The sequence below is a fragment of the Sorex araneus genome, chromosome X (genome assembly GCF_027595985.1).
Source record: "Sorex araneus isolate mSorAra2 chromosome X, mSorAra2.pri, whole genome shotgun sequence".
Classification (NCBI taxonomy): domain Eukaryota; kingdom Metazoa; phylum Chordata; class Mammalia; order Eulipotyphla; family Soricidae; genus Sorex; species Sorex araneus.
In genome coordinates this window covers 140,519,880-140,543,693 of record NC_073313.1, presented here as the reverse complement: position 1 = coordinate 140,543,693, position 23,814 = coordinate 140,519,880, and the positions used below count along the sequence as shown (strand labels likewise).

At 45.5% G+C, this 23,814-nt stretch overlaps 1 protein-coding gene across 1 annotated transcript; it reads right to left on the bottom strand.

The window, feature by feature from the left end:
- Positions 1 to 15,978: 15,978 nt before the first annotated feature.
- Positions 15,979 to 19,755, bottom strand: LOC129399784 (uncharacterized protein CXorf49 homolog). The gene is made up of 4 exons (XM_055121159.1): positions 18,448 to 19,755; positions 17,789 to 17,945; positions 17,177 to 17,253; positions 15,979 to 16,104 (listed from the first exon to the last, which is right to left on the bottom strand). Exons 1-4 carry the CDS (start codon positions 19,753 to 19,755, stop codon positions 15,979 to 15,981), a joined length of 1,668 nt encoding a protein of 555 aa, XP_054977134.1.
- Between the last annotated feature and the right edge of the window lie 4,059 nt (positions 19,756 to 23,814).

Here is a 23,814-nt window from a genome sequence, read left to right as displayed (position 1 = left end):
AGCCAATCCCAGTTTGCGTTACCAACACCGCATATGACTTCCTGAAATCATTCCGCATACAACCAGGAGTAAGCCCTGAGTGCAGCCAGGTGTGCTCCACCCACCCAAGGAAGAAGTTGAATCAAGCTCTGAGCTCTCCCCTCTACAAAGCTGGGAGATTACCTTTGTGGGGGAGGTGGAAAGGTGGAGAAAGGTTGTGAGAAGTGAACAAAAGAATTGAGCGAAACCACTATGCACAGCAAGGAAGTGCCAGCTTCCAGCTCACCAACCCAATAGCAAAATGAGCCCACTAATTACATCAGAGGTCAGCATACTTTTTCGGTGAAGGTCCAAGGGGAAATAGTTTTCATATCTAAGTGCCATGGGGTCTCTGTTGCAAGTGTTCCTTTTCCATAGGTTAATCTGCCCGTGGATCTACGCTCAGGGAACTTGATTGGCAGGAGGGTAGGATGGACAGGTTAGAGTGTGCTTCCTCCAGTCGAGCCCCTCTCTACACCCAGGCAATGTAGAGAGTGTATCCAGTGGCCAACACATAAACCAATACATAGCCTCTAACACTGATCTGACATGTGAGCTAAATCCACAAATCATTTCCAACACCAGGATTGCCTCAAAGTGGTTATCCATTCAAAGGATTCCAGAGGTTATGAGTGACACCACCGGTTTAGCACATTGGTCAGGAGGCTCTGGAGTTTGGGCGTGTCTGGTACCTGATGCATGAGAGACCGCAGCAGTGGTGCTATGGTATCCTTTGAGAATGTAAATTGGAGAAATCCATGAAAAACAATGTACACTGATTGGTATTATATGCCTTTCCAGGACATTCCTTGGACTATGAATTATGCCTATCTCACCAGTGCTGATCAATAACCTCATTCGTCTATAGAATAAGAGGCATCATACTGGGAATACCAGGCAGGACCATTGAAAACCCCTTGGTGTGGGGGGAAAGACCAATATGGTAAATCTATGCATGCTTTGAATACACGAAACACTAAAATAACAAAGAATTAACTTTATATAGAAATAGGATTTAATTATACACTGTCAACAGAGGGTAAGCTTTAGATTTAATGACACAAATCAGTTGAGAGTAAAGAGACAGTGAAAGTTGTACTAAGAACCCAACATTTGAAGGAGTGTTTTAGTTGCCATAAGAATAAAGACTTGAAGACAGGAAGTGTTGCTAGAGAGAAAATCACTTGTCATGATTTAAAAAAAGTCTACCAAACTAGGAAGACAATATTGATAAACTTACATGCATCTAAATCTAACAACAGGCCTTAAAATCTATACAAAGAAACTTGTCAGAACTGAAGGGAGAAACAAGGCTCAGCAAGTATTTGAAAGTTTTAGTACTCCACTCTCAGTAAAAATCAGGTATGATAGAAAACGTGTTGAACATCAGGAAGAATATAGTGACTTGGGGCCAAAGGTACAGTATAGTGTGTGAGGCGCTTGCCTGACTGCTCCCAACCTAAGTTCAATCATACATCACCTTGTATGATTCATAGAACCTGCTAGGAGTGATCCCTGAGCACAGAGCCAGGAATAAACCCTGAGGACCTCGGGGTGTGGCCCCCAAATAGACAGACAAAAGAATATATTGTCTTATACTGAACAATTGTCTCTATTCACTCAAGCCATTCATAAACTTTCCATTTAGCAATAGAATTCATTATTATTATTATGTACTATTATATTATTTTCATGGTCACGTAGATAGTTTTCTTGGAGAGAATGTATTGAAGGCCCAAAAACTAGTCTTACTGATTTTGAAAGAACAGAAATTAAGGAACGTAGAAGAGGTGAAAGAGGTATGTGAGACAGAGGAAAACACCATTTCAAAAAACTTTGTGAGACTGTGTTTAACCTTGAAGTAGACTGCTTCAGGTAAGTTGGCTACTTTAGTCATGGTTATTAATAATTCTTTTGCATGTGGCTGACCAGTTTTCCCAGCATCAATTGTTGTAGAGGCTCTGCTTGATCCACTTCACATACCTAGACACATCTCCATAAATTAGCTGTTCATAGATTTGAGATTTTATCTCTGGTCTCTCTATTTTATTTCACTGACCTAGGAGTCTGGTTTTGTTCTAGTCTTATGCAATTTTGAGTACTCTATCTTTGTGGTACAAATTAGATACTGGGAATCAAACTCCTCCCATCTACTTTTCCCCTCAGAACTGCTTTGACTATTCAGGGAGTTTCATAATTGTACATGACTTTTAGAAGCATTTGTTATAAATGCATTTTATATTTGTTATTTACATATTTTGTTATTTTTATTTTTATATTTGTTCGCTTAGGAATGCTCTGCAAATTTTGATAGTGATCCATAGCATCTGTAAATCACTTTGGGTAGTATGGGCATTTGAACAATGTTGATGCACCCAATTCATGAACTAAAATTAGTATTTCCAATACTGTGTCTTCTTTTATTTCTTTCAGAAGTGAATTATAGTTTTCACTGAATAGGTCTTTCATCTGTCTTATATTGATTTATATATATTTGAATTTTATCTACACAATCATAAAAGGATAGTTTCTTAGAAATCTTTCTCTTCTGCATAATTTTTAAATTATTTATATCTATTGTGTATGTATGTATGTATGTATGTATGTATATCTCTAGTATCTCTCAAAGTCTTTGTTGTTATGTTTGACCTTATTATATTTTATGGAGTGTTTTTCCTATTTCATGAAGTTGCTTCCCCAGATGCTTAGTTCTACCAATAGATATGAATTCTTAATTTAAGAAATTTTTTTTTCTTTTTGATCACAGCCAGCGATGCACGGGTGTTGCTCCTGGCTCTGCACTCAGGAATGACACTGGCAATGTTCAGGGGACCCTATGGGATGCTGGGAATTGAACCTTGATCGGCCTCGTGCAAGGCAAATGCCCTACCCGCTGTGCTATCGCTCCAGCTCCTTAACAAAATGATTTTTGTTCTTAAAGTTTCTTCAGGTTTGCTTTTTGCACAGTAGATAGTAATTTCTGGGTTCCAAAGTTAGGAAGGAGCTGTTCACCAAAATGCCTGGCTGAGCCCTGGTGCATGGGAAGTGGAGCAGGCGGGGACACTGAGCACTACAGAGGCATGGCCTCTGGGGCCGCACCACCCGGCCCGCTCGGCAGACAGGCACATACATGGTTTTTATATAAGTTGGGTTTTTATATTTCACTCACGTGTGGCACATCAGGTAACATAGCCTGTATCCGGATGTCATCCAGCGAAAGCTAAGCTTCAACTCTGGCTGCAGAGCTGAGGCCGGCGCCCTGGGGGCTGGGGACTACAGAGGGAGAGGCGGTCCAGTGGACAGAAGCTGGGGGGACATTGTGGTCATGGTAGAGTAACACTGCACCCTAACACAGCTCTTTCCAGGTTTGTAAACTAGTGTCTTCATTCATTAAAATAAGATGGGGGAGGGGCTGGAGAGATTGTGCAGCGGGTAGGGCATTTGCCTTGCACACAGCCGACCCGGGTTTGATTCCCAACATCCCATATGGTCCCCCGAGCACCGCCGTGAATAATTCCTGAGTGCATGAGCCAGGAGTAACCCCTGTGCATTGCCAGGTGTGACCCAAAAAGCAAAAACAAAAGCAAAAACAAGACAAAAGAAAACAAAAAAATAAGATGGGAAAAAATGTTTTCTTTGCTGCTTACCAGAAGAGAAGGTGGGGACTGGAGAGGTTGTGGGGATAAGGCATGTGTTCGACTCCGATTCAGTGCTTGGCACCACATGATCCCTGAAGCACTGCCAGGAGTGATCCTGAAGCACAGCCGCGGGTAGCCAAACCACTCCCCCCATCCCCAGAGAAAAAAATATTTGTTACATGTTTATATTGTTTATGTGTCTATATGGCAAACATTGGAAGAGCCTGGCAAGTTCCCCGTGGCGTATTTGATATGCCAATTACAGTAGCAATAACAGGTTTCATTCCCCTGACCCTGAAAATAGCCTCTGATCGTTTGGAAAAATGAGGAAGGAGAGGCTGCTAAAATCTCAGGGCTAGGACGAACCGAGATGTTACTGGTGCCTGCTCGAGTAAATCGATGAAAAACGGGATGACAGTGATACAGTGATCATTTTTAAATCATCATTGCTACTGTTATCCTTTATTGGTCTACACAAGATCTGTGGATTTTTTAATTTTGTAATTTTTATCATTTAGTAATATGACTGCAATAGTATTAATGTTCCTGGCATGATATATAAACTTAGTGTACCCCATCACTACTAAAGGGTCCAATTTTTATTAATACAGATCTGAATCCATAAGGACATAGTATGTTCTCTCCTGTTTGCTGAAGGTTCCTTTACTATCGAATCTCAAAACCAACTGCATTGACAAAACTCAATCCTTGACTTGAAATAATGTGACTGATTTCCACATGCGTTTGTGAACACTGGTCTCCTGACCTTTAGAATTAATCATGGAACATGTTTTCATGCACTGTGAAGCCATTTGATCAGTGAAGGAGAAGCCAGGCACCCACCCCATTAGCAGAATTGCAGAAGACAAATCTGCTCCCTTGGTGCAGCTAAATATTTCACAATCATTTTCTCACACATCCTTTAAAATAATTTTTTAAATTGAAACAGTGTGAGATAGACCCTTACAAAGCTGTTCATGATTAGATCTCAGCCATACAGTGTTCCAACACCCATCTCTTCATCAGTGTACATTTGCCAGCACCAATGTCACCAGTTGTCCCCCCCCAATCACCCTTACCTTCCCCTGCCCCCAGCCTGCCTCTGTGGCAGGCTTGCTCAGACATCCTTAATATCTTTGGTACACATTCATGAACCACAAACTCAAGGAAAGGAAAAAGATAAGAAAATATCGTTTAACCTCTTTTTTCCTAAGTAAAGTTTTTATGATTATAAGAATCTAGAAACCTGTAACTACAACTTTAACTTTTTTTTTTTTTTGCTTTTTGGGTCACACCCGGCGATACACAAGGGTTACTCCTGACTCTGCATTCAGGAATTACTCCTGGCGATGCTCAGGGGACCATATGGGATGCTGGGATTCGAACCTGGGTCAGCCGCGTGCAAGGCAAACGCCCTACCCGCTGTGCTATCACTCCAGCCCCCACAACTTTAACTTTCAAGATGCCATTCTCCAAGCAATTCTATTTTTTGCTGAGCTGAAACTCCAATATAGACAATAAAAAAGAACATGAGTACGTTATTCTCTCACTCATAGAGAATGAAGTCAATATTTTCTTTAACCTTAGGCAATTAGAAGAATTGGTCTATCCTTTCTCTAAAAGTAGTATTGGTTTAATTTGTTCATCATTTTTTGCATGTAAGATTGCTACATATTCTGTGCATTGATTATTTTTAGCCTGCTACTCTACCGTGTAGTAATTTCTGGGATCATGTTTTTAATTGCTTGGGACATGTGTGGCAGTTCTTAGGGATTACTCATGGGTCTGCCCACAGGGATCACTCCTACTGGGGCTCTAGGGGCCATATGGGGTACTGGGGATTGAACCCAGGTTACCCATGTGAAAGGCAAGCACACTATCTGCTGTACTATCTGTCCAGCCCGATTCAGGACTTTTTTGATGAAGTTCTTAGGTTTTTCTATCTACATTTCAAATCATCTGCAAATAGTGATAGCTTAGACCCCTATCTCATATTTTGCATGAAGGTCAACTCAAAATACATTAAAGACCTTGACATCAGGTCTTCATGAAATACATTGGAAAAAACGTTTAATCATATAAACTCACTGCAAAGAAAAAAGTAGAAATGAACAAATGGGACTGCACAAACCTAAAGATCCTGAGCATTGAAAGAAATGAAACCTTAATAAAACACAACCATTGAGTGGGAGAAAATATTTGCATATCATACACCAGACAAAGGGCTAATTACCAAGGAATATAAAACACTCGCAAAAGTCAACAATCATAGAAGGATTGCACTCAGATGTGGAATATAAAGTAGCAGAGAGGTACAAGCTTGCAATGATGCAATTTCTGGCAGAAATTTCTCTGGACTTAGTTACTTAAAAACGAAAATACAGAAATCCAAAACCGTGCGGCCGTTATTGCGGCTGCTCGACCTCATACCTGTTCATTCTCAGCAATGGAAAACAAATTATCAAATGCTTTCATTTCAGTAGGTCCGACTTTGGGGGGAGAAACTCCAAACAATAATAGTGAGTTTTTTGTTGAAATATTGAATGCAATCAAAGTAAAGTGGAATTTATCACTTACACAGGCAGGGTGGGAGGCTGGGGAGGTGGGGGTTGGGAGAGAGGTATACTGTGATTCTTGGTAGTGGAATATGTGCACTGGTGAAAGGATTGGTGTTTGAGCATTGTATAACTGAGACTTAAAGCTGACAGCTTTGTAATTTTCCACATGGTGATTTAATACAAAAAATTAAAAAAATAAATAAAGTATATAAAATAAGAAGTAATTTTGGAGATAGTGAATATTTTTTAAATGTAGGTGTGCATAAAATAAATATAATTAATCGAAATAAAAAAAACTCAACAGTAGCAACAAAATCCAAACAAGCCTCTATCAAAAATGAGGAGGGGGAAATTATGCAATTTCTAACATAAATCTCCCTGGACTTAATTACTAAAATACTAAAATACAGAAATCCTAAACTTCATATCTCTTCACTCTCAGCAATGGAAAACTAATTATCAAATGCTTTGTTGTCAGTAGGGCTCTGTTTTTTGGGGGAAACTCCAACAACAATAGTGAGTTTTGTGTTGAAATATGGAATGTAATCAAGTAAAGAGAAAATGAAGTGAAATTTATCAGCTACACAGGCGGGGTAAGGGGTGGGGGGTGGGAGGTATACTGGGGTTTTTGGTGGTGGAATATGGGCACTGGTGAAGGTACGGTTGTTTGAGCATTGTATAACTGAGACATAAGCCTGAGAACTTTGTAACTTTCCACATGGTGATTCAATAAAATAAATAATTTAAAAAAATGAGGCGGTGGGTGAAAAGACTTTTCCACAAAGAGGACATAAAGGTGGTCAACAGGCATTTGCCTTGTGCTATAACAAAAAATATGAAGTGAATGTATTTGTGCTTGCAAGGCGCTAGGCTGAGGTGGTGGGTGGGAAATAGCAGACATTGGTGAAGGGAAGGGCAAACTAGTGGTAGGATTGGTGGTGGGATTGGTACTGGAACATTTAATGCCTGAAACAAGTGTATTATGAACAACTTGGTGAATCAATGTGTTATAACCAAAAAAACATGTGGATTAAAACCCTGTCAGCACTGTTTCTAATCTTTGTCATACAAACTGTTCTTGATGAAATAATATGTTATCTCCTTCATGATGATGGACCCTGGGGAGACCGGCGGAGAGAAAACCACACTGGTGGTGGAATTGGTGTTGGAACATGGAATGCCTGAGACAACCGTATTAAGAACAACTTTGTAAATCACAGTGCTATAATAAAGAATAAAAAAAGAAGGATTAGACAATCCCCAATGGAAACAAATCCTGAAATATGGTTAACAGAACCTGGAACTGTTGGGAGTAGGGGAGAGACTGTGGGATAATGATGGAGGGAACTGGAATGAGTCACTGGTGGAGAGATTGATATACAGCTCTGCAACTATAAAGTAATGACTATTTTCATGTAAACTGTGATACCTCAACAAAAATATTTTTAAAAGTAAAGCAACAATAACAAATCTTTTTTCTTTAAACTCCTGAGAATAGGGTTTTTTTTTCATTTTGTTGTGTCTCCTCATTTACTAAGCTCTTATAGTTTTGCTGGGTGCAGGTCTTTTGCCTCCTTTTCTTAGATTTACTTCCAGGTAACTTAGCTTTCCTCATGCATTTGCAAATGGGATTGTCTTTCTTAATTCTCCCTTCCTCAAACTCATCTGTATATAGACATGTCATGGCTTCATTTGTATGGATTTTGTATCCTCCTACTTTTAAAAGTGCTCGTTTCTTTTTAGTAGGTAGTAGCATCCATTTTCCCCATGGAATTTTCAGAAAATTTTTTCATATATTATCATATCACCTGCAAATAGCAATAGTTTTCTTTCTTTGTTTCCAATTCGGATTCATTTTATATCTTATTCTTGCCTAATTGCCCCTGCTTGGACTTGCAAAACTATGACAAACAGTGATGGTGAGAGTGGATATCTTTGTCTGCTTGGAGATCTTAAAAATAAGGTTTTCACCAATTATTACTCGGGCTTGTCTTATATGGACTTTATTGCGTTCAGGTATGCTCCTTTTAGTCACAGTCTATTGAGAGTTCTAATTATTAATGGATATTGAATTTATCCAAGGCTTTTCCAACATCTAATGATATGATCGTCCTATTTTGACCCTTCATTTTGTTGATGTGTCTTATGTGAATTGATTTGTGTATCATCATCATGATGATATATATTTGTGTATCATCATAATCATCATCATCATCATCATCCCGTTGATCGTCAATTTTCTCGAGCAGTCTCAGTAACATCTTCATTCGTCCTAGCCCTGAGAGTTTAGAAGCCTTTCTTCACTTGTCCTTCCCAACGGTGCCACATTGGAGGCTCTTTTAGTGTCAGGGGAATGAGACCCATCATTTTTACTGGTTTTGGCATATGTATATGCCACGGGGAGTTTGCCAGGTTCTCCCATGCAGGCAGGAAACTCTCGATAGCTTGCCAAGTTCTCCAAGAGGGAGAACTACACTATAAGATGTCTAGACTTCCAGGAGCTTGGTTTTATATTCTCTGGATGTTGGCTGTTTATGGGATTACCTAGTGCCTGGGGCAGTTTCTGGGTGTGACTGCCTAGCTACTGGAAAATGGGGGATGTGAGCGGTAGAGGCCCAGTCCTGATCCTAGCAGGTTTGGAGATCTCAGCCCCGGGTCCCACACACCTGGGTTACTCTGCTAGTTCCTTCATGTGTGAGACTCATCTGAATGTGTGGAGAGGGACCTTGAGCATGGCTGTGGCTGGGTTCCAGAGGTCCTCAGCTGGGGGGGCTCTCCTCGGGACAGGGAGGTAAACTCAACGCACTCCTTCTGAGGGGTCCCAGTGAAGAAAGCCAGGCACAAGGGCAAGAGACTCTCTGATTTGTGTATATTGAACTTTTATTGCTGGCATAAATTACAACTGGTCATGATAAATGAATTTCTTGTTATGCTGTATTTGATTTGCCAAGATTTTCTGAAAGTGCGGCTGAAGACATTGTACGGTGGGTAGGGAATTTACCCTGCACTCTAGATTGGTTCCCTGAGCTCAGACCCTGGAGTGAGCCCTGATTACATCTGGGTATGCCCCCTCCCCCCAAAAGAAAATCCCAAACAAGCAAAAAAAGTTTCTGGGAGATTAAAAAAAAAAAGCTGAGTTGGGACTGGATAGATATGGTCTCTCCAGCCCCCATTCCAATTTTTTGAGAGATCTCCATATTGCTTTCCATCGAGGCTGAACCAGACCACATTCCCACCAACAGCCGATGAGGGTTCCTTTCTTACCACGAGCCTGGCAACACAGGCTGTTTCCAGATTTTCTGATATATCAGTATTCTTTCGATTTGCGCTTCCCTAATTATGCATGATGATAGCCATTTTCATATGCCCATTGGCTTCTTTGCAAAAGTGTCTGTTCATTTCCTTGCTCCGTATTTGAATGGAGGTCAGTGGTTATTTTACATCTGGTTTTGTGAGTGCTTTGTAGAGCTTGGGTTTTAGTAAGACCTGAAATTAACCACAGCATTTCTATGGGACTTGACCTTGGGGTAATTTGGCTCATGATTTTCTTTTCAGGATGAAATAGACATTCATTGGTGAACGTAATGTACTATATAGGTGATTATTTATGAAGATGTTAAAACCATATAATGTTATAAGCCAATGTTACATTAATAAACGAAATTCCAAAATTCTCCACTCTGGGGCCAGAGTGATAATACAGTGAGTAAGCCTTGCACACGACTCACCTGTGCTCAACCCCTTGCACCTCATTTTGTCCCCTGTGCCTGCTTAGAGAGATCCTTGACTAGAGAGTCAGGATCAAGCCATAAGAACCTCTGGGTAGACTCCCCAAAATTCTCCACATAAATAAAAATTTCTTTCAGTGCATACTTAATGGATAGGTGCTACTTAGTTTCCCTTCATTCTCTGACAGTGGAGTATGATTATACTTATGTAAGCCAAAATGCTGAAAAGTGACCAAACAATTGCCATTTATCTATATGGGAAAACCTGAGGATTCCCAAATTCCAAAACCCAACTGGTAAACCCTAGAAAATAATACACGCAACCTAAAATAACAGGAATGGTCTTTACAAAGGTCTTCTCAAAGGAAGGAGCACAGCAGTGCCACACTTGCTTCTCAGAGTGCATACTGCCTCTGTAATTGTCCACTGCAAAGTGATTGTGCTGTGTGCTATTTTCACATTTTTTTAAAAGTAAAAATCCTCTTCAGATGCTTTTGATTGGAAAAAGTAAGTGAAATAACTAATTGTAGGAGTTGGGGTGTGCACATCCGTAGGGGCAAATTACTCAGCATATTACTTAACTAATACTCAGCTTTCTCCAGTGCTCAACACCTTGCATTATACCTGGATTCACCAATCTCAACAAAATTTCCAGAGAGAGAGCAATAGTGATGGTTTGTGGTAGTGATTGGTGGTGGTGTGCTTGTGTCTGTGTGAGTTTGTTGTTTATATGTGTGTAGATGCATGTGCTCGATAGTCTAGAAGGGAGAAGAATGAGAAGGATGGATCCCAGCCGTTCTCCTAATCAGCTGCCATGGCCTCCAAGAATGCAGAAGAGGCTGGAGTGGAAAAAGGTAGAGGGTATACTGAATTAGGAGAGGGATCTGATCATCTCCTTTAGCCATGGGCCCAGATATAGTTCTGTAATGAAAGCCTAGGGTTACCCACAAATATCCCCAGGAATTAGAAGTTCTGAGCTGTAGCATGGCCTGTAGTATACAAGCTTCAGCAAATCAGTGGTATATAGAATAACATGACTAGGTGATTTAAGATATCGAAAGTAGGCAAAGCCATGGCCAATATTATAGGAAAAATGGCCAAAAAGTATATGTGGTATATACATATATAATGTCCATAAACCAGTGATGTGTAGAAGGGTGACTTTTCCCTCTTATCTCCCATCCACATTTTTTATGTCTCCGTTCTATATCTCTCCTTCCCTGGGCAGTCTTGTGTGGGAAAAGCTAGATGGCATACTGAATGCGGGGAGGACTCAGTTCTTGTTGTTTGGCCTAGGATCTTAACATATTCCTGTAATAAAGGACTTACGGTATGCCACAATTTCCCCTGGAACTGGAAAACCCTGGGGTGGACTCTGATCTATGACATATAAGCTTCAGCAAATCAGAGCAACAGTTGGTGTGAATATGGAACAGAGGCATAGTGTGATCAAAGAAAGGAAGGCAGGCTGGGGAATAAGTACAGAGTTGTGTCCATGCCTTTCATGTCCCCTTCCAATGCACATTCCTCCCTTCCTCTCCCTATCCATGGTGGCCCGTGCTGACCTTATCCCCAAACACAAATTTGTCTTATCTCTCAGAGAGCAAAAACACCACCTGGAAAGTCTCCCCAAACACATGCATGTGAACAGCAACACACGGCTCTATAGTCCAACCCACCCACTGCCCCTCCGTTCGCCCCAGTAAATAATCAATGGTTCAGTGTCAAGGCCAGAGCCTGAGAATTTCAGCCCACTCTGTTAAGTTCGGAGATGTAAGTGGGGATGTGATTAAGCCCCTTATGATTAAGAACATCCTAGTCTGGCACTGAGAAGACTGATAGTCCCATGACATTTATGATGGTCTATCTGATTTCATGACAATAAGACTTGAAAAGACAGTGAGCATTTGGGGAAGGTTGGAACAAAAACTGCCAATTTCTGGGTGCAGTCACTTATGATTTCCCATTGCCTGCATGTCCTGTTAGTGCATGCTGGACTGCCACCCACATGAGGTACCTGCTTCAAAGCTGAGGTGCAATATCCAAAAGCCTAGAAATAGCAGTGTTGGCAAGGTAGTGGTGAGAATGGAACCTTCATCTACGGCTGGTGGGAAGAAGGCAGATGGAATAGAGAAGGGATCACGGAAAAATGATGGCTAGAGCAACCAGTTGGGATAGGAGATGCATGCTGAAAATAGATAATGGACGAAACATGATGACCTCTCGGCAGTCTGATTCTTGATGGTTCTTTTCATGCCTAGCGGGTTCTTTTAATTATCCTACATTTTTTGGTGGGCTGGAGCTATAGCACCACGGGTAGGGCATTTGCCATGCATGCAGCCGACCCAGGTTCGATTACTCTGGCCCTCTGAGAGAGCCTGGCAAGCTGCTGAGAGTATTCCACCCGCACATCAGAGCCTGGCAAGCTACCCGGGGTGTATTCAATATGCCACAATCAGTAAAAACAAATCTCACAATGGAGATATTACTGGTGCCCACTCGAGCAAATCGATGAGCAACAGGATGACAGAAATACAGTGATACATTTTTTGGTGTGTTTTGGTGCCACATGTGGCAGTGCTCAGGGATTATTCCTGGTTCTGTGCTCAGGGATCTCTCCTGACAAGTTTCTGGGGACAATACGAGGTGCTGGGGATCAAACCTAGGCCAGCATTGTGCAAGACAGAGGCCCTAACAGCTGTACTATTGCCACTCTGGCCCCTCTTATCAATTTTCTAAAGTCTTCTCTTATTTTGGGTGTGGCCCATTCTAGATGATGTTGGGGACAAGCAGTGCCTGCTCTCAAACATGGGGCTCTGGCAAGCAAAGCACATGCACTCTAGTCCTTTGAGGTATCTTCCTGGTCCACCTGTTGTTTCCTTTGGGTTTTTTTCCTTAGTACTTTTTAAAAAAATTTAATCATCATGAATTATGAAGTTATAAATGTATCTGTGACCGAGTTTCAAGCGTACAATGTCTGACACCAATTCCTCCACCATTGTCCCCAATTTTTCTCAGGAACCCTCACATTTCCCCTCCCACAGTGCCCTAGTGTTACCTTCCCTAGCTTATACTCCCAGCTACTGCCCCAGTGGCAAGCTTCCTACTGAAGACTACTTCTCCAGCTCTTTGTTTCTCTTGCCTTTGCACGTTTGATGGTCCCTTACAAAGTTTATGTCCCACATTGGAGAAGGATCATTCTGAGTCTGTTCCACTCCTTCTGTTTTCACTCAAATGATACTCTCTGGAAAACCTCCAACTCCATCCGGGAGGCACCTGGGGCTTACTCCTGGCTCTGTTCATGGGGATCACTTCTGGTGGGCCACAGGGGTTCTTGGCAGAAGGAAGGTAACCCTTTCTGGCAATGAGGTAAAGTTCAGAGTTCACAATGATGTCCTAAGGGGGCAGTCTAGGAGGTAAGAACTAGGACACAGATAAATCATGTCCAAGAGTACGTGTGTGATGGGGAGCAGTGAGCAGTCTTCCATGGGTACAGGTACCAGGCAAGAGCCCTGAGACCTATCACGCTCACTGGCCATGGAAACCAACTGGTCCCTTCTAATCAAGGATCTGAGGATGCCCAGGATGAGAGGGAGTTGTCTAACTGGGAAAGACATCACTGTATGACTGCCATCCCATTGTTCGTCGATTTAATCTAGCGGGCACCAGTGACGTCTCCATTCCTCCCAGCCCTGAGATTTGAGCAGCCTCTCCTTACTCATCTTTCCCAATGACTGGAGGCTCTTTTATGGTTAGGGGAATAAGGCCTATCATTACTTTTTTTGGCATATTGAATACATCAGGGGGTAGCTGGCCAGGCTCTGCCCGTGCGGGCAGGATACTCGGGGTATCCTGCCGGGCTCTCCAAGAGGTATATATGTGTGTGTGTGTGTGTGTGTGTGTGTGTGTATACCTATATATATATATATATATATATATAGGTATATATATGATTTGTTGCCTATTGTCTGAACTCCATCAAATATGGTGTGGTAATGATGGAAAATGGGTAAAAAGTGTCTAATAATGTGTTCAGAAAGCGGCCTAGAGGCAGGCAGTAGTTGGGTAGTGGAGGTCGGCTGCCAGGGCAGGGTCCCTTGGGGCGGGGAGGCTCTCACTCGCCCCCTCTGGGGCGCCCCGAGTGAAAACAGGTGATCAGATACTGAGTATATTTGTGCCTTACACTTCAAGATCTTCTCTACAGACAAAAATTTATGAATTTCTCAACCAAACAGATCAGCACTATTTTAAAACTCTGTTTCTCCATCCATGTTGAGCTGATGTGGAGAAAATCCCCAGGCAGAAAAAAATATACAGGGGGGCTGGAGCAATAGCACAGTGGGTAGGGGGTTTGCCTTACACGCAGCTGACCCGGGTTCGATTCCCAGCATCCCATATGGTCCCCTGAGCACCGCCAGAAATAATTCCTGAGTGCATGAGCCAGGAGTAACCCCAGTGCATTGCCGAGTGTGACCCCCTCCAAAAAAAAAAATATAAGGAATGTAAATAAGCCAGCAACCGCCAGATCCACAGAGAGTTAAATTCTCTGTGTGACAGTCACTTGATTTTGGGAAGCTTTAAGGAGCTGCTAAAACTTATTTAACAATCATCTGTCATTTGTGAAAGGGTCAACAAGGAAGGCTAGCAAGATTTACTGAGGTTCTCTCACTGTCAAGGCTTAAACTCAGGGACAAACTCCAGCTATCCCTGGAAACCACTAAAAATCCCTGCAAGTACCAGTCAGGAGCCCCCAAATGGGAAAACCTATGCACTACAGCGGGTGCCTGGGAGAAAGAGGATGTGTGTGCTTGGACCTTTGTCCTCATTATTAACACTGGCCGAGAGAGCCACAGGGTCACAGCTATGGGGGAGTGTCTCCTTTTGCAAAGATGGGGCTTCTTAAATGTACTCTCTGTCCCACTTGTATACTGAGATCCACAAAACTTCTGCGCAAAATTTCTCGTCATGACAAGTTGGAGCCCTTAAAAGACATGCTCTGGACACTCACCGCGGACCTCTACAAGGTAGCTCAACCGTGTGTGTGGTCACCCAAGAATGAACCTGGAAAGGCCGGCCCCAGATCTGGGAAAGACATGGAAGATAAAAACACCAATCAGTGCTTAGACCAGTAGTTGGCAGGCGCAGTGTGCAGTGTGCATTGAGCAGTTTCCCCCACATTGGTGCTGATACACCAAAAAGACTTATTTCCTGACCACCCACCCGGTGTAACCAGTGTTTCCCTTCCTGGTTCCCTGTGTATCTCCTTTTCCTCTTCCATGCACCTGGGCCCTGGGCCCTGACTTCTGCTTCCATCCCTCTAGTGGAACCAGGGAGGGATCACCCACAGGATCTGTCAACCAGTGTCAAATGTAGGAACTTAAGGAGAGAGGGCGACGTGCCAGAACCTGGGTCAGATGCTCCTGAGCACAATGCCAGGAGGAAAAGGACTCCACAGGCAAACAGGACGGGCAATGGGGTTGAGGAAGGTGGTGGTTGGGGAGGGGGGGTCACAGGGGGATGCAAGCTCCAATGTGCCCTTTTACTACGTACTGAAGCACAGGTGCAGGAAAGGCAGATGACTGCCAGCCACAGGGAGATCAAGAGGGCTCGAGACACAAAAGCAGGGTGAGGCAAGAGAAGCAGAACAGTGGTTCCTTTGAGGGCTGAGAAGAGGGACTGGCGTCTGGAAGGGGATCCTGAGTTCTGGTTGAATCCGGAAGGAAAGAGTGGTGAAAAACGGGAAACATGACCCCTCCAACGAGGAGCAAGTTATGTGAGAACATGCAGTGGACCTTCGGGGAGAAGGAGACCCTTCAGAGTGTAGGCACAGATGATGCAGAAGCCAGACCCAGGCATGGCAGGGGCATGATTTTAGGGCTCTTGCTTAGGGGCAGGCCCAGAGTGCTCACGGGGAAGAGGACAAATGCAGAATGCCTGAGGCTGACCTGGAAGACCTGAAATGGAGCAGATCCCCATCCTGACCCAGAGAGAGGGCAGACCACTGAACATGAGAAGCACTTTAATGATGAACTGCCTTTAGACCAGGATGTCAAAGGGTCTCATGAACAAGGAGCAGGTTCGGGCAGAATTGAGAGCGACCAGCTTGTCTGTATCTCCAGGGAACCGAACGTTGCTTCTTCCGCACAAAAACCGTCCTTCAGCCTGAGAAAGAGAGCACAGTCAGAGAAGGGCCTCCACTACAGCCAGCGCGCAGCCTTGCTAACAGCCCAGTACGTACTAAGGGAAGGTGCATGGTATATGTAACACTCACTTAAGATGTCCTGTAATCTGTCAGCGAGGGTCTCCAAGTCAGCTGAAAAAGAAAGATGCATGAACAGCCACTCCGGACTTCAGACACAGGGAGGGATCTGAGATCCCCCTTGGTCCACTGGGCCCCCAGAAGAAATGCCTAGCCCTGCAACCTGCAACCAGCTCCACCTCTATCTAGGAAGCCTTGGGACTGACAGGCTCAACCATCCCATCCATTCGATGTGCCAAAGTTTTCTAAATAACCACAAAATGGACTGAGGTTCTCAAGCTCTGGGGTACACGAGAACCAATTTAAACTTGTCAAATAAGTTCCTCCATAAGGAAACACTATGAAAGCCATACCTGGGCCGTTACAGGCACAAGAGGAGCCAGAGCTCCAGACACGCAGGGAGAAGGTCAAGATCTCCAGGGCTCATTTTCATTGGCAAAGCAAACAGAGAGGCTAGGCAAGACTTGGCCTCCTCTCCCAGACACTCCCTTAGCTGTCAAGGCATACAGGAGTCCAGGGCCCGGCCTGCTGGGCTCTCCTCTCCAAGGAACCTTGTTTCCTTGAGGGTGTGTGCATCTGGTACCTTCCCAGTGCTTGGATGCCCCACGCCCTCCCGATACACGGCAGTAAGACCCAGCACCCTTCGATGTCCCTGGCCCGGCCAGCAGGTCCTCATACCGATTCTCTTCTTGAGCCTTGCTATTTCAGTCTGCAGCACAGCACACTAGCCAGCAGAGAGGGGGAAAAGAGAGAAGATTAGCACTCTGGCCTCCTCTCTCCCCCTTCGCCCACCACCCACCCCTGGCCTTGCATCACAAAGCCCAGCGTCTAAGTGACACGGGGTCCTCCTGGAACCCCATATTGTACGATACAGTACCCTGTATTGTGGGGCATGGCACGAGGGACAATGAACCCTGACTCAGAGCCCATTATTTGCTCTCGGTCTGCGTTTCTAGGAGCCAGAGGAAGCATTACCCGAGGGCAGTCCGTTCCTCCAGGGGACTGGGGCAGAGATTCTGGTCCTGGGGAATACTCAGGTTGTTCCTGGTGCCCTGCAAGAGAAACACACACTCCAGCCTCCAAGGCTCAGATGAGGGTGGGCAGTGTCTACAGGGGCTGTAACTTGAGGCAGCATCTCCCTCTGCTGGCAATGAGGGGCCGCTGCCCTGCCAGCAACTCCAGAATGTCCCATGGAGACACCCCCCTCAACTGTGGTCCTCAGTGACCTTGCCTTGGCTTAGACACACAGCTGAAGTCACAGTCTGCCCCTGAGGTAAGCAGGGTGGCTGAGCACATATATCTTCATTACAGCAAATATAGTTAGTATCATCTATTTCCTTTGACTTCACAGAAAAGGACCGGTTCCACTGAAAGTCCACATCCCAGCTGCAGGGAGCAACACTGCTACAAAAGACCCTGGCCACACAGCCCAGGGAAAGGAATGAGGTTGCGGGACGCTGTCCTCTCCCAACCTCGCTTCCTGTCATCACACTTCCAAGTAGGCAAGGCTGAGATCTCCCACAAGCACAGAGGCAGCATTTTCCCTCTCCCTGCCTTCTTCCACTGCCAGCAAACCCACAAACCCACCTGAGCGAACAGGTTGTCTGATACTGATGTCTCCTTGGCTCAAAACCAAGGCCTGAGAGTCGCCTGGAGCTCGCTGGGCTCTAGTGCTGAGGCTGCCGCCGCTGCCTTCTGCAAAACGCATGCCCTGGCCAGAATGCTTTGGCCTGCTCGTCTGGACCTAAAACAGGATACTTTCCATGAACTTGAACTACAGGTGTATTTTCAGGGGCTAGGCTGACGCAAGGAAGGAGAGAAAGAATTCAGAGCATAATCCTGATAGCACTGCCTTCCTTAGTCAGGCCCTCAGGCAGTTCCGAAGGCAGAGTCGGGAAGAACAGGATAGTGAAAGAACCCAGGTCTAGTCCAGAGTAGGCTGTGGGAGGTAACAGCAAGTAGGAATCAGAAGGTCAGGGGTCCAGTTTTTGCAGAATTGCCCTGAGCCAAACCAGCTTCCGGCCCGCCCTCCCGGGGGTGGGGGGAGGCAGGAAACCTGCCAGGTTGGAGAACATTTTCTGGCCTACAGGATGCTATTGTCATCTTTCTCCCTAGCCAAACATGCCACAATTGGCATCCTACTGACCCGGGCACCCCTGCCCCACGTGGAAGGCAGAGGGAGCAAGGTAGAGAGAAGGGGTGAGGAAAGGGAAGGGTGTGGAGGGAGGAGGAGGATCTCTACCCACCTGGCTCTTGGGAGATGTCTCTCTCTTCGTGTCATCATCTGGGGCCCCCTGCTCGCACTCCCTTGGCTTCTTGGCCACAGCTTTCTTGCCACTGGCCCAATTGTGCTTAGACTGCTTGCTTGGCACAGGCAGCAAGGAATGGCGCTCGGACCTCCCCAGCGTTTTGGCACCAGGAATTGGTGGGAATGTGGCGGGCTCCGGCGTGGCTGTTGACGTTCTCTGTGCCCAGGAAGGACCGGATCTCCCCAGGGACGATTTGGAGGGACCCCCAAGGGATTTCTTCTCTTGGATCGCACTCCTAGAAGTGCCTAGGGGCAGGCTGCTATCTAGGGGCACTGCAGGGTAGCTGGGCTTGCCCCGTCCCTTCGGCACAACCACATTAAGCCACTTCTTGCCAGGAGAGGCTTCCCGACCTCCTGCAGCCTGCCTCTCCACAGCTATGGGGACTCTTCGCGGGGGGGACGGAGGCATGGATCCTCGCATGTAAAACAAGTTCTCCCGACCAGGGAACTTGGTGCGTCTGGGCGTATCTCTAGAACTCTCCGGGTTCAGGGTGCCGCTTGGGCCCCTTTCCCTGGAGGCCCCTGCCTTGGCGGCCCCTCTCCCTTCCCTCGCCCTCTGGACCTCACTGAAGTCATCTGGCGAGTCCAGGTCAGAATCCACCTTGGCCAGGCCTTCCGCAGAAGGGGCCCGCTGCAGAAGGGCCTTAGGCACGTGCAAGCGGCCCCTGGTGCCTCTCCTGGCCAGCCTCCCGTCTCGGCCTCCCTGGGGCCCACTGAGGCTGCGAGAGTTGGCAGCAGGCGGATGCACTTCTATGAGATCGGGAGGGAACGGGGGCCTAGCGCAGACCACTGAATTGAGCCCCTGCCAACGGGCGGAGTTCTCATCCCAGCAGCTCACTGGGGATGGGTTTCTGCGGACATCCCGTGGCCCCTGGTAGAGCACCAGCGGCTCCCGGGCCGCCTCGGCCTCCTCGGGGAACACGGGCATGAGGGCCATCAGGTCAGGCCGCTCCTCGTGCCTGCCGGCATCGCCACGGAGGCCAGAGGTGCCGAGAAGGCCTTCCGGGTCACACAGCACCGCCTCCCCCACGGACATCAGTTGGGACCCGCAGCCGGGAGCCCCGGGGCCCTGGAAGCCCCGCTCAGTGCGGCCTCTGGGGGGCACCGTGCGGCCCAGGCCTAGGCCGGGTGCGCCTGGGGCTCTGGGGCCTGTTCTCAAAAACCTGAGCGTCTCCTCAGCCCTGGGGCCCACGTTCCCTCCACGCAGTGTCACCTCAGCTTGGTCCTCATCTTCCGGGGAACTCATGCTCCGGGTCTGGGGAGCCCTGACTGTGGGGACAGGACGCGCCGGGTCCTTCCTGGACGCAGAGGAGCGCCTTCAGCCAACTGGCCCCGGGCCACAGGCGAGCAGCAGCCTCTGGCGACCAACCGGCCGCCGCGGGCAATGGCGGGCTCTCTGCGCAGGACTGTGACGTCATCAGCCTCCGCGCCCGCCTCCTGCTCATTGGCCAGAAACCAGCCCGCCGACCCGCTGCGCTTTGCGCCCTGACCAATAGGGTGCGGGGCCTTCGCTTAAAGGCCCGGCATACACTGCGGCAACCTGCCTGTCTCGCACGTGACAAGATGGCGGGCGCTCGCTGGGCGCCAGTCCCGCCTCTTCCTCTTCTGCGCACTCGCAGGGAGGACTTGCCTCCTCGGCAGCCTTTCGGGCGCACTGCCCAGAGGGCTCTGTGGGACGGGGAGAAGCGCTTGCCTGTCCCGGAAGTGAGCCCACGGGACTGATACGCTCTGGTGGGGGCATCGGCCTTCTGCGCTCCCTCCAGACGAAGTGGATGTCCGGTTTCTCTGCGAAATCGACCCTTGCAATTAAGTGCCAAATTGCCAGTACTTTATTCTTTTCTGGTTTTGCATGTTTTATCATTTTATTGTATTGGCATACAGAACAGAATCCAAAAGTAATTCCTTTGTCTGCCTGCACAGAGACATATTTAGTCAGTTTATTTTGTGGTGAGGTCTTCCAGCTGTCCTGGGGCAACCAGGGCCACACCTAGTGGTGTGTGTGCTAATCATACAGTTTCATAAGAACTATAGGTTTATGGTATAGCTTTTAAAATAGCCTATCAGGAGTGATCCCCGAACTCAGAGCCCAGAAAAAGCCCTGAGTATCACCTAGTGTGGCCCCAAAACAACAAAAAAAATGTAGTAGTATAAGATTTTCATCTCCTGGGAGAATTTAGAAAAAAATTCGGAATATAACTTATATTTTATATATAAATTATGAAATTAATTTCATTAAATGAATATGTAAATATATTTTATGAGTTTATAAATCTCTTGCAGTCAGAATACATGTCAATCTTTTCTAATTTGTTGAGCCGTTTATGGCCTATCTGTTCTATCTTCATCTATGTTATATAAAATATATAGTAGAATAATATATATAATATATATAAAATATATAGTAGAATAATATCGAAATTTTTTTCAGCAAAAAAACAAAAAGTAGAAACACTATCATATAAACTAGATAATCTGTTTTAGCAAAAGATGAAATTAACTGTGATTTAAATTTGAAAGAAAAATGCAGGTGTACTGGATCTTTATGTGAATATGTACCAAGATATGGGGCTTAATATTTATATTTCAACATTACTTTACATTACATTACATTCCTTCATCCTCACGCATGAAGGAACTGGCAGAGGAAGCCAGGTGCACCGAGATCTCCAAGACTGCTCTGATTGGGACTGGGCTTCCTTCATCTGATTCCCCATTTTCTAGTAGCTAGGCCATCACACCCAGAAACTGTACCCGGTGCTGTGTAATCCCGTCAACAGCCAACATCCAGAGATTATAAAAACCAAGCTCCCGGAAGTGCGACATCTGATAGCCGAGTTCTCCCTCTTGGAGAACCTGGCAAGCCACCGAGAGTTTACTGCCAGCATGGGGAAGAACCTGGCAAGCTCCCCATGGAGTATTCATATGCCAAATACCGTAACGATGATGGGTCTCATTTCCCTGACTCCGAAGAGCCTCTAATGTGGCACCATTGGGAAGGATGGGTAAACAGAGGCTACTAAAATCTCAGGGCTAGGATGAATGGAGACGTTACTGTGCCCACTCAAGCAAATCGATGATCAACGGGATGACAGTGACAGTGACAGTGATTTTATTTGCGGTTCAAACGAATGTGATTTGTAAAGTTATTGAAAGTTGAATTTTAAGCACATAATATTCCAACGTCAATCCCACCACCAGTGTCAACTTCCCTCCACCATTGTTTCCATACTGCATCTCTTTGACCACCCCACTCACCCCCACCTGCCACTTTGACGGGTGCATTAGAAAATCAGTGGTTGCAGTTAGGTCTCACGGTTTTCGTGTGAAGTCTGTGCTTTTAATGTATAACTCGACCGTTATCCCGCATCATCAGTATGACTGAAACGCCGATTTCCTGTTCCTCATCACTTCCCTTTCTCACCTTCTTTCGTTCCCCTTGCTTTATTTCCTTCTATGTCCCTCTACTCCTAAGCTCTGGGTGAGGTCAAGGGTGATCTGGGCATCCTCCCTTTACTGCATTACATTTCCTTATCCAGTTATGAGAGAAACCATCTGGTATTTGTCTTTCTTGTTCTGACCTAACTCAATCGACATGGTATCTCAAAGTTCCAACCAGGTTGCAGCCAGTTGCTTGATTTCATCGCTCCCTGCAGCTGTGTAGTATTTCATTATGTACATATACCACATCATCAAAAGTTCATCTCTCATTGGACACCTAAGTTGATTCCATACCTTAGCTTTTGGACTAATGCAGCAATGAATACTGGTGTAGATAGGTCCTTTTAAATGAATATTTTTTAAGTCCTGGGGGAGGGTAGATGCACAAAAGTGGAATTGCTGTGTCCTGGTGGAGCGCACTTCTAAGTTTACTGAGGCTCCTCCATTCTCTTCTCCACAGGTGTTGGACCAGATGACAATAGCATTCCCACAAGCAGTGGATCTGAATTCCTTTTTCACCACTTAGCACAGATTGTACCTACTTTTTTAAAAATTAAATAACCGTGAGCTACAGTGACAAAACTTTCATGTTTGAATTTCAGTCATACAATTATAGAACAGCCATCCCTCCACCAATGCACATTTTCCACCACCAATGTCCCAAAGTATCCCCACCCCGTCCCACCGCACGCCCTGCCTCCATGGCAGACAATTGCCGTTTCTCTCTCTCTCTCTACTTATAATGATTATGGTTTGCAATATAGATTACAAATAAAAGGAGGCCATCGTGTTTGGTCCTTTATCCACTTGAAGCACACATCTCGCATGCCAAGTGATCCCTCCAACCGTTATTGACATAGTGATCCCTTATCTTTCCCAGCTGCCTTCTCCCCAGCTCATAGGCAGGCTTCCAACCATGGAGTCATCTTCCTGGCCCTTATCTCTACTGTCCTTAGGTGTTAGCCTCATATTATGATATTTTATATTCCACAAATGAGTACAGTCATTCTATGTCGTTCCCTCTCTTTCTGACTCATTTCACTTAGCGCGATACTCGCCATGGCCATCCACTGAAAAGCAAATTTCATGACTTCATCTTTTCTAGTAGCTATGTAATATTCCGTTGTGTAGATGTACCAAAGTTTCTTTAATCAGCCATCTGTTCTTGGGAACTTGGGTTGTTTCCAGAATCAGGCTTTTGTGAACAGTGCTGCAATGAACATACAGGTGCACATGTCATTTCTACTCTGCTTTTTTGTACCCTCAGAATATATTCCCAGAAGTGGTATTGCAGGGTCATATGAAAGCTCAATTTCTAGCTTTTGAAGAAATGCCATATTGTATTCCAAAATGGCTGGACCCGTCGGCATTCCCACCAACAATGAAGGAGAGTCCCATTCTCCCCACATGCTTGCCAACACCAGTTGCTTTTGTTCTTTTGGATGCATGCCAGCCTCTGTGGTATGATATGATATCCCATTGTTTTGTTCTGCATCTCCCAGATAATTGGTGATGAAGAGCATTTTTATATGCCTTTTGTCCATTTGTATTTCTTTTATTAGGAAGCTTCTGTTCATTTCTTCTCCCCATTTTTTGATGGGGTTGAAGGATTTTCTCTTGTACAATTCTACTAGTATGGTGTATATCCTTGATATTAAACCCTTATCAGAAGGGTATTGGGTGAATATCTTTTCCCATTCTGTAGATGGTCTTTGCCTCCTGGTGGCTGTTTCTTTTGAGGTGCAGAATCTTCATCATTTAAGATAGTCCCATTTGTTTATCTCTGCTTTCACTTGCTTGGTCAGTGGCGTTTCATCTTTGAAGATACCTTGAGCTTCAATGTCATGGAGGGTTTTGCCGACCTTTT

Coding starts and splice junctions, on each gene's coding strand:
- LOC129399784 (XM_055121159.1), bottom strand. CDS start 19,755: ATGAGTTCCCCGGAAGATGAGGACCAAGCTGAGGTGACACTGCGTGGA. Junction 17,946..18,447: donor AGACATCTCCCAAGAGCCAG/GTGGGTAGAGAT, acceptor ATCCTGTTTTAG/GTCCAGACGAGCAGGCCAAA. Junction 17,254..17,788: donor CAGACAACCTGTTCGCTCAG/GTGGGTTTGTGG, acceptor TTTCTCTTGCAG/GGCACCAGGAACAACCTGAG.